Here is an 18,434-nt window from a genome sequence, read left to right as displayed (position 1 = left end):
GAGCAACCGATGCAGTGGCTTGACTAGTGACGCCTTGTGCAGTACAAATGGTGCGTAAAAGTTCAAAAGCCTGAAACGTAAGAGGACCTTCCTAAGCATCTCAATGAGTTCTGAGTGGCTGGCAGCAGCGATCAGAACGTCATCGAAATACGGAACCACACCAGGGAGCCCATGGAGCAGTCACTCCATGAGGCTCTGGAAGATCCCCGGGGCCACGGAAATGCCGAATTGAAGGCGGCGGCAACAAAAAGCCCCACGATGGGTGACGATGGTTTGGGCAGCCGCCGCATCGTCATCCACCGGGAGCTGTTGGTAGGCCTGCGCCATATCCAGTTTGGCAAATGTGCAACCCTGCCCCAGGGAATGGAGCAGGTGTTGCACCACAGGGACTGGATAGGGGTTTGCCTGAAGGGCAAGGTTGATCGTCGACTTGTAGTCGGCGCAGATCCGCACCGACCCATCAGGTTTGACCAGGAGGACGATTGGAGTCTCCCAGTGTGAATGGTCGACGGGTTCGAGAACGCCCTGCGCCAGGAGCTTGTCAAGCTCGGCGTCAACCTTAGCCCTTAAGGCAAAAGGCACCCTGCGGGCCTTGAGCCGAATAGGAGCAACCTGGGGATCGAGGTTGAGGGAGATAGGGGTGCCCTTGTAGGAGCCCAATTGGCCATTGAAGACGTCCGCAAATTCTAACAGGACGTCCTCAAGGGAGGAGGGAGCCACCCTATGCACCCCCCCCCTATAGACAGACCCAAGGCAGAGAACCAGTCAAGGCCAAGCAACGCAGGGAGGGAATCTTTAACCACTAGGATGGGTAGTTGCTCATGGAAGGTCACATAGTCTACAGAGATGGGAAAGGACCCCAGGATGGGGATGAGAGCCCCCTGGTAGTCCTGGAGGGACGTGTCCGCAGGCAGGAGTTGGGCACAGGAGACGTGGGGGCAGAGACAGGAGAAGGCAGCCCAGGAAATCAGGGAGCGAGAGGAACCGGAGTCCACCTCCATCCAGCAGGGTTGACCTTCCAACTGAACCGAGGCAGCAACTTTCCGGGCTCCGGCGGACGCCTGGCTCACGGTGCCCTCGGCGGCGTCAGGCAGGTAGATGGTGTGGCAGTCTTCAGCTTGCCAGATGGGCCGTGGCAGCTGGCGGCGTGGCTGCGCTTGGGACGGTGCGGTCTGTTGCAAGAAGGAAGGAGCAGGCAGAGAGGCCCGGCACACCTGGGCGATGTGCCCCTTCTTGTTGCAGCGGCGGCAGGTGGTGTTCCTGAATGGGCAGGCTGTGCGGGATGGGGGCCGCCACAACCGACACACCCGGAGGCAGGAGACACAGCTGAAGGTGGTGGTGGAGTGCGCCTAGGCTGCGCCCTAAGTTGCCCCACTATCTCGTTGGAGGGGTCCTCCGGTCGCAGCAGCTCATCCACCAGACAAGCTTGAGATGCTGGAGGAGGGCACCCTGGCACCTGGGCAGGCATGGGTGAAGCCAGTTGCAGGCGCTCAATGTCAGCCGTGGACTGCTCAGAGAGCTCAGCCGCTCTGGCAGTCTCCACGGCTTGCAGCAAGGTAATGTCATGGTGCCTGAACATTCGGCTCCACAGGTTGACGTCCCTCACGCCACACACGAACTGCTCCACCAGGTTTTCATCCAGATTCTGGAAGTCGCACTGAGCTGCTGTGACGCGGAGTGACTCCAGAAACTGGCTAATAGTCTCGTTTGGCTTCTGAACGCGGCGGTGGAAAGCAAAACGGCAGGCGATTCTGGAAGGTGTTGGGGCGTAGTGGCTCTTGAGTTTGGCCATCAAATTGTCCCATCCCAGCTTGTAAGCATGCCGAGGTGCGGCCAAGGCTCTGGCTGATGCGAACATCGCGGGGCCACAACAGCTTAAGAAAAAACTGCACTTTTCCTCCTCTGGCTGGCCATGATTCTTCGAAGCGATTAGGTAGCACTCCAATCGCTCCATGAAACCTTCCCAGGTTTCACCAGCCAATCCGAAGGGCGCAAATGGTGGCAGCGCGGATGCCATGGTGGCCCGTGAGTGGATGTAAAGTAGCAACGGAGCGGAGAGAGAGAAAAAAAAAATTCTTCCCCAGCGTTCGCGTGCCGGCGAAGAGATCGCGGCTTGTGCAACTGGCTAATGTTCTTCCCTCGCTCGTTGTCCTAGGCTCTGCGGGAATCGCTGGATCCCACCCTCGTCGCCAGTTTAGAATATCAGGCGGATGGAAGACGCAGGAGCCTGGAGTCAAGTCAACTAGTTTATTAACACAAGAGAAAGGTGACAGCAATTCAAACTCGCGAAGATCACGCCAAGGTATTTATACCCGCAATGTAACCATTTAGACCCAATCAGAGGCCGAGTACTGACCAGCAACTGCTGACGCAGTACCTCGGCCAATCAGGGAACATTTGCTGGCTAGCAAAAAGCTATGCTGCATCCCAGCCAATCAGGGTGCAGCATTGGCTGTTGCTGGCCCGATTATAATAACTTGGAATATTCTACAGTTAGGGTTAGGGTTAGGGTTAGGTTCAGGGTTAGGTTTGGGGTTAGGGTTAGGGTTAGGGTTAGGGTTAGGGTTAGGGTTAGGGTTAGGGTTAGGGTTAGAGTTATTAGGTTGTTATTAGTTGTTGTTGAAGGCACACTTTTGTTGGTGCACTTCTCCGCGCATTCATCGGCGCAATTTTGACCTTGTGGTTTTCTCGCCGTGGTTTCGTCAGTGCGCTTTTGTCGACCACACATTTGTCAGTGAACCCTTTGTAGCAACTATAGATTTAGAGTACTGCGGCAAGATTAATGAGTGCAAAACTGATCACCTATAAGATTCAATTATAAAATTTACTGAACATGGAAATAGCAAAGCTGACCAGTCTAGTCAGAGAAAAAAATATTTGAAAGACTGAAAAGTTTATATGGATGTTAAAAGAAGAAAATGATAGTTTCTGTAATTGGGTCATAAAAGAACCAAAAAAGATGGGCACAACCATCAGAAAATAACTATTCAATAGAGGAAGTGTGGCATATGTATAACTATATGCTTTCTTGTCTTTCCATTCATTTTCATTTTTTCTGACTTTCTATATTTTGTTGTGTATACTTTTACTGTATTGAAATTAAGGGTAGGTATTCTTATTTAGGAGGGCAGGTATCAATACAGAGAATTATTTCAAAGAGATAGATTGGGAAGACATCACCGCATGTCACAAACACCAACGTGCTGAGCTTGAAACTTTTTTGAAAGGATATAGAATTCAAAATTGGTAACTATTCCCCATCTCAATGTAATTATGAAATAACCATAATTAAAATTATATAGTAATCTCCTGGTTCAGGAACATTCCCTCAAGACCAGAAGACAAGCATGCTTTATTAATATGAACAATGATCTCATGTTCCCTTTCATCAGGGATGAGACAGGCAGAACTAGACTACTAAAATTACTGGTAGTTGAGCCTGCACGATTCTGACTTGCAATCAGCTGAATTATGCCACGTGAATTGCCAATATTAAAAAAAAATCAATGACGGGTGAGACTATTTGGAACAAAGCAAGAAGACACTCAGATGAATTCCTGTTATTTTTGCAATTGATGATAATTCTAGTAGTTGTACTTTATGGTCAAGGAAAGATTCCTCTGGCTAAGTGTCCTCTTAAGGCACCTCTGTCAGTTCTCCACAAATATTACCAGTTGGGGGATTTTATCATTGCAAGCATCACCTCTCAAATCTACATTTTTTCAAGTCCAGTAACATTTGAGAAGCAGCCTTCCGATGAAACTTTTGATGACCTTTTGTAAGTACTGTGGGCTAAAAAATAAAATACATTTTCTGTGTGGTAAGATAGTTTTCTTAGAATAACAGAGCTGGAAGGGACCTTGGAGTCCCTTCTAGTCCAAACCCCTGCTAAGGCAGGAAACCCTACACCACTCCAGACAAGTGTTATTCAACATCTTCTTAAAAACTTCAAGTGTTGGAGCATTCACAACTTCTGGAGGCAAGTTGTTCCACTGATTGTTCTAACTGTCAGGAAATTGCTCCTTAGTTCTAGGTTGCTTCTCTCTTTGATTAGTTTCCACCCATTGCTTCTTGTTCTGCCCTCAGGTTCCTTGGAGAATAGTTTGACTCCCTCTTCTTTGTGGCAGCCCCTGAGATGTCGGAATGCTGTTATCATGTCTCCCCTTGTCCTTCTTTTCATTAAACTAGACATACGCAGTTCCTGCAACTATACTTCATTTGTTTTAGCCTATAGTCCCTAATGATCTTTGCTGTCCTTCTCTGCAGTCTTTCTTGAGTCTCCATATATATTTTATATTGTAGCAACCAAAATTGGATGCAGTATTCCAAGTATTATCAAGACATTATAAATTGGCATTAAAACTTCACATGATCTTGATACTATCCCTCTGTTTATGCAGCATAGAACTGTGTTGGCTTTTTTGGCAGTTGGGGAACCGGGCTAACTTTTCATGCTCCTTAACTTCATCTAGCTGTTTTTTCTGTAGCTCCAACTTGGGGATGAAAATAATAGAAGAGGATGGCAGATTTAATTCAATAGTTTGGGGCATAAATATTTGTATGTGCTTATCCTTACTGAAAGTTGCAAATTCTACAAGATATGATAGTATACCCAGAACCCAGAAGCTTCCTATATATAACTTTCTATATTTATCTTGGATGATGAATGTGAGACACAATCACCTGTCGTATAAAAAGTATTTTCTACTTTGAAATAATGAAAACCTCAAAATAGAAAAGAAGTTTACCTGTTTTCAAAACTTAAAGTTCCTCTCTAGAACACAAAGAGAGAGAGAAAGAGAGAGAGAGAGAGAGACAGACAGACAGACAGACAGACAGACAGACAGACAGAGACAGAGACAGAGTAGCACTGTTCCAATATCTCAGGGACTGCCACAAAGAAGAGGGAGTCAAACTATTGACAAGAAGCAATGGATGGAAACTAATCAAGGAGGGAAGCAACATAGAAATAAGGATACATTTCCTGACAGTTAGAACAATTAATCAGTGGAACAAAATGCTTCCAGAACTAGTGGGTACTCCAACACTGAAGGTTTTTAAGAAAAAGAGTGCAAAGCCACTTGTCTAGAAGGTATAGGGTCTCTTGATTGAGGAGGTTAGACTCTAAGAACTGCAAGGTCCCTTCCAACTCTGTTATTCTGTTAAATTAGCTAATGTTGCTGACGAAACATCTGCAAAAAACAAAGTCAGAGATCACCAAGGATCCCTCCCTGCTATCTTTTGATTAATCTGAACCATCCTAGGCAGATGATCTGATATAAATTACGATTTTATTTTCTTTATTCTGTGCAGCAATTATATGCTATTGTCCAGATTTTTATTGCTTTCATAGGTATCTGTTTCTTATAGACAGACAATATCTTCTTTGGGCTTTTAATACATGAAAGTATGTTACATATTGGGGTGAATCTAATTCATTACAAGGGATTGCTACTAATAATGTATAGATTATAGATTAAAAATAGTATCTTTCAAACATATGCAATAAAACAAGTATTCTATTTTCATGGGGTTCCTTACAAGAATGACCTAATCTATATAGAATTAGTCATAAAATCTAAAGAATGTGGTAACCTGAAAACTATTGCTCATAACCTAGGATGTTCACGCAGAATTACCAGCACATCCTTGCCTTGACATTTGCTGTGAAGGAACTCAATGAGAATCTCCAACTCTTACCCAATGTCAGTTTGGGCTTCCACATCTTAAACAGCTATTTTTTGGCAAGGTGGACCTATCTTGCCTCAATGGAACTTCTATCCACTCAGGACAAGTTCATCCCTAACTACAAATGTGATATTCATAATAGGATTGTGGGAGTCATTGGGGGACCTACTTCTGAAGTCTGTCTTCAAATGACCAACATCTTGAGCACCTACAAGATTCCACAGGTAAAAAAAGATGAAAGATTCTGGTTCATTATGTTTAAGATAGTTTTGTAAATGAGAGGTATCAAATGGAAATCTTATTGGTTTGCTATCTATTTATGAAGAACTGAGAGAGTATTTGATAAATCTATATTTGGGTGCTGAAAAATTTGGGTAACTGTGGTAATTATTATGAATGGGATTATTTTCCTGTAATGCATCTTAGCCACTGAGCCACTGCGTCCTATATATAGTACATGTGTGCATCAGTATAAATTCTACATTTACTGAGAATTACTGATCAGGAGCTTTTGAAAAAAGTTTTGGAAAATCTAAATGTGTGTGTAAAGATTGAAATCCATACTGTTCTATAGCACTGAGCTCATCCCATTTTTATTTTATTTATTTATTTTTGTTCAGATCTTATACGGGTCTTCTCCAATAATAAATGACAGGAGCAAAGAAGATTTTTTTCACCAAATGTTTCCAAGTGGGACACATCAATATTTGTGCATTCTAGAGTTACTACTGCTTTTCAAGTGGACCTGGATCGGTGTGATTGTTTATGATGATGACAATGGAGATTTCTTTATACAGGATATACTTCCCTTATATTCTCAGAAGGGTATCTGCGTGGACTTCTTAGAACCTATGCCCAAAACGTCTTTTTCAAGTGACATTGCTGAAATAGCAATGCAATGGTTTGCAACCTCACATATTGTCACAGGAAGTACTGCCAATGCTGTTATCGTACAAGGTGAAATACATACGATGAGTGTCTTAAGAACAATTTTCCACTTTTCACAATTTTATGATGTAACAATTGAAAGCCGAGTATGGATTATGACCGCCCAGATGGACTTTGCATCTCCTGGTTTTCTTAGAGATTGGGACATCCATTTCCTTCATGGAACTCTCTCATTTGCTGTTCATTCAAATCATCCTAGAGGATTCCAGCAATTTTTAAAGGAAAGGAAACCTGCTTTAGAAACTGGAGATAGATTTATCCGAATCTTCTGGAAAGATGCATTTCATTGTGATTTCTCCGATTGCAATCTACCACAGAGAAATGAGAAGATCTGTACTGGAGAAGAAAAATTAGATAGTCTATCCGTAACCCTATTTGACACAAGCATGTCTGGCCATAGTTATAGTATCTACAATGCTGTTTACATTATGGCACATGCTTTGTATGCCTTAACATCATCCAAGTTGAAAGAGAGAACAATGATAAAAAGCTGGAGACAACAGTATCTGCTTGAAGAGCCCTGGCAGGTATCTTCCAAGAATGTAGAAGGGCTCTTTTTATTAGATAATTGAATGTGTCAGAACATAGAATATTGAGAGAAATTATTAGCAATACCAGTAATACCAGTCACAACTCTATACCACAGCTGGCAGTCAGCAGAAGTAATGTGCAGTACTGCATTGTAACTATGTGCTACCATCATTCTTAAAGGAGATATTACCCACTTAAGTGCCAGAAAAGAAATGTAAAAGAGGCAAAAAAAAAACCAAACCAGTTATTTCCTTCATTCTTAAATATTAATCAAAAATCTTGATTTGTAATGTTGCTGCCTTCTGGGGAAATTAGCAAACATTAAGGGATTTTACAATATATTTAAATAGTTTAAAAAGGGGGGGAAATCTCTTTCTGGTTTTTCCCTTTTAAACATATAGTTTCAGAATATGTATTAAATATTCAGAATGTTAAGCAGAGATGAAATATGTAAACTGTTCTGCGCACAAAGATTTTGATTTTTGTTTTGGGTGTGTGACCATGTTTCCATTAATGTAAAGACAATGCAATAGTAATATGTTATATATTTATAATACCTTTATTACATTACCAAGTTAAAAATTAAAATATAAACCAACATCAAAGGAAAAAGGGAAAGGGAATAATAAAAAATATGATCCATAATAAGAATTTATCTAAATTTTAATGTAATATGAAATAAATTGTCAAATGTAAACAAGCATATATTAAAATGCTCCAATTTCCCCACCTAGAAAAATCCAACCTAATCCTAAAAATTCCAAAGTCAAAACTTGATAATATTTTTAATTATAAATTTTCCTCTACTGAAATCTGATTTGAAAATAGGTGATTATGATAACATTTTTTCCCTTAAAGAAAGGTAGAAAGACAGCACAATTAACGAGAGCAATTTCTCATATATTAAAGGCATTAATCTCAGTGGTGGGTTCATAACCAGTTTACCGGTTTTCCCTTCATGTGCACTGCGCAACACTTCTGTGCATGCGCAGAAGCATCTGAGTGTGTGGGCGGAGCCACTTGCCGCTGCTACTACCAGTTCACCCGAACTGGGACAAACCCGGAGCAACCCACCTCTGATTACTCTTCCAAATTTATTTCCCAAACTTTCAGATAGTATCCGGGCAACTGACTTGAATGTTCCTTCCTTTTCCTTGTCCTTGTCCTTTTTTCTGTAGATTTCCCCCTTCAAATTATTCACCTTACCAATAGCAGATCATATTTCTAGCTCAGGGTTAAAATGAGGGGTGCTCTCTGACTTTGCTTGTTTTCCTGCATGTCTTTCATTATCCGAACTATGGTAAGTTTGATAAGGCCAAACTTGGTAAGGCCACACTTGGAATACTGCATTCAGTTTTGGTCACCACAATGCAAAAAAGATGGGGAGATTCTAGAAGGAAGGCTGAGAAGGGGGATGAAGTTGATTAGTGCACTGGAGGCCGAAATATATGAAGAACAGTTGCAGGAACTGGGTATGTCTAGTTTAATGAAAAGAAGGACTAGGGGAGACATGATAGTAGTGTTCCAATATATCAGGGGCTGCCACAAAAGAAGATTGAGTCAATCCAATTATCAAAGCACCTGTAGGCAGGACAAGAAGCAATGGATGAACACTAATCAAAGAGAGAAACATCCTAGGAGAAATTTCCTGACAGTTAGAACAATTAATCAGTGGAACAAGTTGCTTCCAGAAGTTGTGAATGCTCCCAAACTGGAAGTTTTTAAGATGTTGAATAACCATTTGTCTGGATGGGGGAAGAGTTTCCTGCCCAAGCAGGGATTTGGATTAGAAGACCTCCAAGGTCCCTTCCAACTCTGTTATTCTATGTTCTGTGTTTCATGTATCATCAGTGGTCATTCCTCTTAGTTTTAAATTGGTTTATATTATGATGAATGTCTTCCATGGCCTTATTTCCTCTCTATCTTCTCCTCAATTTAGCTCCACAAGTTTATAAGAAATACTGTCTTTAAAAACAATGCTGGAGAAAATATTTCCTTTGATGACAAAGGACACATAATTTCTGGATTTGATATTTTCAACTGGGTCACATATGGAAATAACACATTTACAAAAGTCAAAGTTGGATGGGTAGAACCTTCTTCTAAATCTCTGACTATTCATGAGAACTACATTGTATGGCCCACAAGGTTTAACCAGGTACATATTTTGTACAGGTAACCTATATTTTTAAATTTTGAAAAAATGATTTCTTCGTCTATTCTTATACTTTATTTCTGTTTTGAATGCAATGTGCTCTTATAATTTAGCGTGCAATTATATGACAGTATCTTGACAACATTCTAAATAATATGCCACTCAGCTATTTCTCAAAATGGTTGACATTTAAAGGACTCCATTTTATGGACAAAAAACTGAAATGGATGAATACAATATTTTGCATAGGGTTGAAGACAATCGTGGACCACATTCTGAATATTGAAAGTGATGTTCCACTCCTTGAATGGTAAAATCAATTACCGTATTGAGATACTGAAATTGTGTTTTAAATTAAAAAGGATTGGTATACATACCGCTCTAAAAAGTGGTATGTGATTCTTATTGGGAACTGAAAGAGTTGCCTAAGTGAAAACTCCAGGACTTAGACTTGGCTGTAGAAAAATAAATCTTGGAGGACAATAGCAAAATACGTCCATGCAATTATTAATAATCTGACTTAGATAGTAAGTAGAATCAGGTCATTATCTTGGATAACTGACCAATATCTGAGATAAATTGAACCTGTTTGCTGCTCAATGCTTAATGTGTGTCATTCACCAGATCCAAGATGAATGCTATCTGGAAATACTTGCCACAACACTTATCCACCATGGAGGAAATGATCATCAAAGTAGTCATCTGACAATACCTCCTTCTCAAATAATAAAGATAGAAAATATGTATCTATGTTTTAATTAAGGAAATGTCATGGCAGAGCTACCAAACTGATTTCTTTACTTTTCATCTCCTTCATTCAGAAAAGACCCCAATCTCTTTGTAACAACTATTGTCATTCTGGTTCAAGTAAAGTCAAAATAGAAGGAAAGCCATTTTGCTGCTATGACTGCTTTTCATGTCCAGAAGGGAAGATTACAAATCAGAAAGGTAATGTTTCTTCAATTTATAAATAAAGGTTAGTTAAAGGTTCCCCTTGCACATATGTGCTAGTCTGGCTCTAGGGGGTGATACTCATCTCAAAGTCGAAGAGCCAGCACTGTCCGAAGATGTCTCCATGGTCATGTGGCTGGCATGACTAAATGCCAAACACTGTTACCTTCCCCCCAAAGGTGGTCCCTATTATTCTACTTGCATTTTTACATGTTTTAGAACTGCTAGGTTGGCAGAAGCTGGGACAAGTAATGGGAACTCACTCCATTATGCGGTGCTAGGGATTCAAACCATCATACTGCAAACCTTTGTGATCGACAACCTCAGTGTCTTAACTACTGAGTCACTGCGTTCCTAATTTATAAATACTAACCCACTAAAACCTATGTGGAATAATTTCATAATGTTATGTAGTACTCTATGTGTTATGCCTTACAGGACATTTAACAAAGATGATTGAGATGAGTGAAATGTAGGAAAGTACTTTATCTCCTCTCTAATTAACTTCTGCAAAAAATAATAAACTTTTGTCAGCTCAGCCTTAAGACCGCTATCCAATTAATGTTGCTAAAACCCAAGAGAATGGAACAGATTATGGAAACTAAAGGAAATTTAATGTAAACTCTACAAAGAACTGTGATTGATTGATTGATTGACTGATTGATTTATAAATGATATTGTCACCTATTTGCACATGGCAACTCAAGGAGGCTGTTCATGAAATACTGTTGACTTCTCTTAAGACCAGTGTTGTGTTTGAAGTGTTGCTCTAACTTTCTCACTAAAGACCTGATGCACTCTTCTATTTAATCAAAAACTTTGCTGGCTAAGTCTAATTACATGCATATTCTAATTTGCATAAATTTATATTAAATGCTTGTATGTCCCACATTTTTACATTAGTCAAGCTACCTGCTGTACTAGAAATATGCAATGAATTTGTTTCCCCAGTTTTAAACAAACTCTTTTTTCTATTACATGAAGAAACATATGTATGGCCTCATATCCTGCTTTATTTTAACATATTGAACTATGCAAACAATCAAACAGTAAACATAGTTTAATCCAATTTTGCATCACTTATGACATTCAGTATACTAATCAAAGGGTTACTTTAAGTTCAATTGTATGCTGACTCATTGACTGCATTATAGACAGGGTTTATCAGTGTCTTCAGCCTAGATAATAGTGCTGTAACTACAAGGAAACCTCCTATCTGAAGCAATAACTAGAGTCCATTTTGCTAAACTTCAAGCTGTGATAGTGTAGTGGTTAGAATGCAGTATTGCAGGCTAACTCTGCCCACAGCCAGGAGTTCAATACTGACCATCTGAAGGTTCACTAGCCTTCTCTACTTCCAAGGTTGGTAAAATGAGGACCCATATTGTTGGGGGCAATATACTGACTCTTTTAACCACAGAGAGGATTATAAAGCACTAACATGCAGTATATAAATTTTAAAGTAGATTAATATGGTATTTAAGATAAACTGGCATCTAAAAATTGGGTTTATCAAACCATTATCAAATGGTTTGGTTTATCAGTGCCTTCATCCTAGATAATAGCCCTATAACTCCCATGAAAGCTCTATTTGAAGAATTAACTGGGGCACATTTTGCTAAATTTTGAGCCGTGATGACATAATTGTTAGAATGCAGCATTGCAGGCTAACTCTGCCCACAGCCAGAAGTTCGATTCTGACTGGCTGAAGGTTCACTCAGCCTTACATCTTTCTCAAGTCAGTAACATGAGGATCCAGTTTGTTGGGAGCAATATATTGACTTTGTTACTTTAGTGCTGTAAAATACTATGGGGTGGTATAAGTCTAAATACTATTGATTCTTCTTCTTCTTAATGTCTTAAATTATTAGTACTTCATTAATATATACACTTCTACATCATAATACTAACAATGTATTCATTCATTCATTTGTTTCCACAGACATGGATGATTGTTTGCCATGCCCAGAAGGACAGTATCCAAATAACAACCACAATTCATGCCTCCCAAAACAGATAGTTTTCCTGTCTTACGAAGACCCATTAGGGACCAGTTTGGCCATTACAGCAATTGTCTTTGCTTGCATTGCCAATGTGGTACTCGGGATCTTCATCAAATACCAGGACACTCCCATAGTCAAGGCCAACAACCGGAACATCACCTACCTTCTCCTTGTCTCCCTTGTGCTCTCATTCCTTTGCAGTTTATTATTCATTGGAAAACCTGAAAAGGTGACCTGCCTTTTACGACAAACTGCTTTTGGGATCATCTTCTCAGTAGCCATTTCATGTATATTGGCCAAAACCATCATTGTGATTTTAGCTTTTATGGCTTCAGTGCCAGGATCAAAGATGAGGCGATGGCTGGGCAAACAGTTAGATAATTACATTGTTGTTTCCTGCTCCCTCATTCAAGTTGTTGTTTGTATCATATGGCTGGCAATCTCACCCCCATACCCAGATGCTGACATGAATTTAGTGGAAGATGAAATCATCCTGGGATGTAATGAAGGCTCTACACTCATGTTTTACTGTGTCTTGTTATACCTGCTTTTCCTTGCCATTGTTGGTTTCAATGTGGCTTTTCAAGGTCGGCATTTACCAGACAGTTTTAATGAGACCAAGTTCATCTCCTTCAGCCTGTTGTGTTTTTGCAGTGTCTGGTTGTCTTTTTTTCCAACCCATCTGAGCACCAAGGGGAAATACTTGGTGGCTGTGGAGATCTTTTCCATATTGTCATCTAGTGCAGGACTACTAGGCTGCATATTTTTCCCCAAATGCTTTGTCATTCTACTAAGGCCTGATTTGAATACTAAAACATTTTTAATAAGAGGCAAGAAATAATAAATATAAATTAAGTCAATATTTCAACGAATCATATACAGGTGGTCCTCCTTTAGATACTGATACTGTTGCAAATCATGGGAATCCTCTTATTTTTTTTGAGTGTTTTAGATACATGTTTGTTTCCTAAATTTGGATACCACCCCTTCCCAAAATTGCTGAAACTAGTTATGGCCCAGATATTTCCACCCTTAATTTCAAAATGGAATATAAACGATGAAACACCTACTCCCTGGACATCATATTTTCAATTTCTTTCCTTCCTTTTTTTTATGGAATACTACCTCATCACCTGCCATTGCCCCGGTATTTATAGATGTTGAAGCATTTGTCTGACAGGGAGCCATTGAGAGGGGACTTTCTTTCCCCTACTCCCATGCCCATCATCCCTGCTGTCTCTCTGCCCTCTCCCATATGCTCCTCTTTCTCACAATACTGTCACAATATTATTTACAATACTGGCACTTTGTAGGCCTACTGTGTGAGAGAGGTGTAGGCTTTAAAAGCCTACTTTTATTAAGCATGGTCAATCAAAGGCCTGCCTCCCGTAGTGGCCTAACCTGACTACCTTCGCTTCATAGGCCTACTGTGTGAGGGAGGCCTATGCCTTAACAGCCCACTATGTGAAGCCTCTCTTGATCCCTGTGTGAGGTCAATCAAACTCCTCTGTATGGGTTTAATCAGGCTCCCTTCATAGATCTACTGTGTCAGGGAGGCCCAGGCTTTAAAGGCCCACTTTGTGAGGGATCACGCTCAATCAAAGGTCTCTGTACTGCCCTAATCAGGCTCCCTTTGCTTCATAGGCCTATTGTGCGAGGGAAGCCTAGGCCTGTGTTGGAGTAAAGCATGATTCTGGAAACACAGGCCAAAGCTGTTTCATGCAAGATTGCGCTGCCGCAGTGAGGTAGGGGTAGGCAATCTGCTTAAGCCATGGCACGCTCAATCAATGGCCTCCATACTGACCTAATCAGGCTCTCTTCATTGGCCTACTGCTGTACTGGCCTAATTAGGCTCCCTTCCTCCTCCCATGACATCATGAACAATTGTCACTCTAGGACGCCACCCTTGCTCTCCTTAAAAGCCCAGGCTTTCCAGAATTATGCTGGAACACACACACACACACACACACACACACACACACACACACACCAAGGGTTTCTTACCCACCCACCCTCAGGTTTTTTCTATAGGGTATGTCATCTATATACCAACTTTGCTCAAGGCGTTCCAGAGTTATGGTAGAACATACATACATGCATACATGCATGCATGCATGCATACATACATACATACATCATTCATGTGTGTGTGTGTGTGAGTGTGTGTGTGTGAGTGTGTGTTTTCGTAGATTTTCACGGGTGTAGGTATTCTGTTCTTGTTGTATTCGGATCTTTTCCCATGTAAGATTGAGATTGTCTTGGCAACGTTTCGGCGAGGTCTCACTCGCCATTCTCAGGCTGGTGTTTTCAGCTTAAAGCATGGTCAGAGCTGCCATCTTTCTATAAATCTTTTTTTTAATGAAACTTTTTAATAAATTTTACAAATATTTCCCTTTCCCCTTCCCTCCCTCCACCCCAACCCTACCCCCCCTCAACCCTCCCTCCTCCCAATCTCCCAGAGCAAAATACAGGGTATAAACATTTAACAATCATACACTAACATAAGCTAATTAACTATAGTATCCTACCTCCTCTTGTACTTTAACTCCCCTTTTATTAGGCTAACTTTAGATAAATTGTAACATTCCTTGTTCATTCATTCATAGGCTAATTGAAATTTCATAGTTTGATATTTATTTTGAATGTAGTCAATCCATCTTCTCCATTCCAGCTTTTATTTCTCATTGGAATAGTCCTTCAAATATGCTGAGATTTTGGCCATCTTTGCTAAGTTTACTACTTTTAACATCCATTCTTGAATAGTAGGCAATTCTTCCTTCTTCCAGTACTGCGCCACCAACAATCTTGCTGCTGTTGTTAATTCAGAATCAAATTAGTCTCTGTAACTGTACAGTCTGTAATTATACCAAGCAAGAACAGCTGGGGAGTGAACTTTATCCTCTTTTTAAGAATATTTTGAATAATCCACCATATTTTTATCCAAAATGCTTTAACTTTTTTACAAGTCCACCATATTTGATAATACGTAGCGTTAACACAATCACATCTCCAGCATTTAGATTGTAGATTCGGATACATACAAGCTAACTTTTTGGGATGTAAATGCCATCTATAAAACATCTTATAAAAATTCTCTCTCAAGTTTTGAGCTTGCATAAATTTTACATTTCTTACCCAAATCTTTTCCCATGTTTCCATCATTATTGGTTCTTCAAAGTTTTGTGCCCATTTTATCATGCAGTCTTTGACTAACTCTGTTTCAGAATCTGTTTCTATCAGTATATTATACAACCTTTTTATATGCATTGGACTCTGGTCCCTAATTTGTTTTACCAAATTATCCTCCTTTTGCATGATACCAATTTTCTGGTCTTTTTTCCATCTAGCCAGTAACTGTCCATACTGAAACCAGGTTTGAGTTTCCATCTTGGGTTCGCCAATTAGTTGAGCAAAAGCTTCTGCAAAAATCTCTTTCAAATTTTCTTGGTTATTTCTTTCAGGCCTCTTATTCTCAAGGCAAATTCCATCGCTCTATATTGTATCATTGTAACTTCTACCTCTGACTTTTCAATCTTGCTTTGAGCCTCATCAACTTTGCTCTCCAAATTCACATTAGACTGATTAATTTCTTCTATCCTATCCTCCAGTGATATTACATAACCAAGCAGACCCTTAAATGCCTCCACTATGTCCTCTCTTATTTGCTGATTGCGAGTTTGGATTAGGTCCTTAATTTCAGACATTTCATCAGACACATCTTTAAAAGCAGTTGTAATTTTCCCTTCCAAAACAGAGGCTTGTTCCTTTAAAATGCCTTGGAGGGCTCAAGAGTTAATGTTTGAGTATCTGCTGGAGGTAATAAAGACTGCAATTTGTGTGTCTGGGCTGGGGAACTCCCAGTGCTCTTAGAAGCACTTAATTTACTTGCTTTGAAGCCATTTCCAAATATTCAAACCATACTTTTCAATAGCCAAATTATTGAGTCCAAAAAGTCCACCTAATCCCCCAGATTGTTAAATCTTATAGTTTGTTAGTGAACCAATGCTATTTTGTTTGCGCTCTTGATTCTTTTAACAACTTTAACAAGCACTTAACAAATACTTTCCTTTTCAAGTTTCATTTTCATGATGCCCTTTGATGTTCAGGCGTCATCTTCCCTTTTGTCCCCCTTGATCTTCACAGAAGGAAGTGATATTACTTCAGAGTTAAAGTTTGTACTTGCATTTGTAATCACTCCTGTCTTTGCTCTGCCTGTTTCTTATTCAAATGTAGATTAAAACATTGATTGCAGGGATTGTTGTGGCATTTTGTTCTGCGAGAGCAGAAGCATCCTGGAAAGCAGAGTTCTGTCAGGCTACTGGAGGGCTCTCGCCCTTCGAGCTCCAGAATTGCTCCTGGGATTCTAGGGGAGTTCAACCCTTGCCTGACTGCTCACCTCCCCCTCTTTCCCTGAGGGGAGAGTTTTCAAACTGCTAGACAGCTGATTTACACTGTTCTAGCAGCTTAAAGCAATCACGAGGCTGGAGTTCTCAAAGGAGCGTCCTTCAACACCTACGGTGCCACCGGAAGCACATCTTTCTATAAATCTTAGTGCTGGTGTGCTGCTGAAGATGGAATATCTATATCTATATCTATATCTATATCTATATCTATATCTATATCTATATCTATATCTATATCTATATCTATATCTATATCTATATCTATATCTATATCTATATCTATATCTATATCTATATCTATATCTATATCTATATCTATATCTATATCTATATTAAGGTGACCAGACGTCCCGCTTTTGGCGGGACACACCCGCTTTCCAATGCATTTTCCCGCGTCCCGCCCGCCTTTTTAAAAGGCACGCTTTTTTTGGCGCTCGCAGCTCCCGCCCATCAGCTGCTAGCTTGCTGGGCTGGCTCATCGTTCTGTTCTCTATCCTACCAGATGAGCCAGCCCAGCAAGCTAGCAGCTGTTGGGCGGGAGCTGCGAGCGCCAAAAAAAGCGTGCTTTTAGCCTTTTACCTACTACCTACAAATTTAAGCCAGCCCAGCCTGCCGCTCACTGATTGGATTGGCCTGGACTCCAGCCAATCAGTGAGCTGGCTGGGATGGGAAATTTTCAGCACGCCTGCGCGAGTCTCCATTTCCTTTCGACAAAAGACGAAAGAGGTTGCAGCTGCGCTGACTGGTGAGTAATCTAATTCTAATCGAATTTTCCGCTCGCCGTGGCAGGAGGAGAGGGGGGGGCAGCTGCAGCCGCCCGCGGCAGAGAAGTTCCACGCGGTTCAGGGGCTCCCGCCGCCCGGCAGAAGCCCCTGAACCGCGTGGAAGTTGTCTGCGGGCGGCTGCCCCCTCCTCCTCCCTGTCCTCCTGCGGCCGCGAGGAGTAGTCCATTCGTGCAGAAATTGCCTGCCCCGGCTGAGTGAATTGGGATCGCCTGTGGCCGTGAGGAGTCCTCGCGGCCACAGGCGATCCCAATTGAATTCACTCAGCCGGGGCGGGCAATTTCTGCACGAACGGACTATTCCTCATGGCCGCAGGCAATCCCAATTCACTCAGCCGGGGCGGGCAATTCATGCAGAAATTGCCCGCCCCGGCTGAGTGAATTGGGATCGCCTGCGGCCGCGAGGAACACTCCATTCGTTCAGGAGTCCTCGTGGCCGCAGGCGATCCCAATTGAATTCACTCTGTGCGGGCGGCTCGGCTGCCCCCTCCTCCTCCCTCTCCTCCTGTGGCCGCGAGGAGTAGTCCGTTCGTGCAGAAATTGCCCGCTCCGGCTGAGTGAATTGGGATCGCCTGCGGCCGCGAGGAATCCATTTGTGCAGGGGTCCTCGCAGCCGCAGGCGATCCCAATTGAATTCACTCTGTGCGGGCGGCTCGGCTGCCCCCTCCTCCTCCCTCTCCTGCGGCCGCGAGGAGTAATCCGTTTGTGTAGGAGTCCTCGCGGCCGCAGGCGATCCCAATTGAATTCACTCTGTGCGGGCGGCTCGGCTGCCCCCTCCTCCTCCCTCTCCTCCTGCGGCCGCGAGGAGTAGTCCGTTCGTGCAGAAATTGCCCGCCCCGGCTGAGTGAATTGGGATCGCCTGCGGCCGCGAGGAATCCATTTGTGCAGGGGTCCTCGCGGCCGCAGGCGATCCCAATTGAATTCACTCTGTGCGGGCGGCAGCCGCTGCGCTCACGAGGAGCTGCCTCTTCGTG

At 41.9% G+C, this 18,434-nt stretch overlaps 1 protein-coding gene across 1 annotated transcript; it reads left to right on the top strand.

Moving 5' to 3' along the window:
• The first annotated feature begins 5,621 nt into the window (after nt 1–5,621).
• On the top strand, nt 5,622–7,208 carry LOC106555982 (vomeronasal type-2 receptor 26-like). Its single transcript, XM_087714837.1, has 2 exons — nt 5,622–5,912; nt 6,309–7,208. Exons 1-2 carry the CDS (start codon nt 5,622–5,624, stop codon nt 7,206–7,208), a joined length of 1,191 nt encoding a protein of 396 aa, XP_087570963.1.
• The last annotated feature ends 11,226 nt before the right edge of the window (nt 7,209–18,434 follow it).

Source organism: Thamnophis sirtalis, unplaced genomic scaffold (assembly GCF_051295495.1).
Source record: "Thamnophis sirtalis isolate CommonGarterSnake01/CBP01778 unplaced genomic scaffold, rThaSir2_p1.2 scaffold_4, whole genome shotgun sequence".
NCBI classification, from domain to species: domain Eukaryota; kingdom Metazoa; phylum Chordata; class Lepidosauria; order Squamata; family Natricidae; genus Thamnophis; species Thamnophis sirtalis.
Note: the sequence above shows the minus strand (reverse complement) of the source record. Positions and strands in the feature narration are given on the sequence as shown.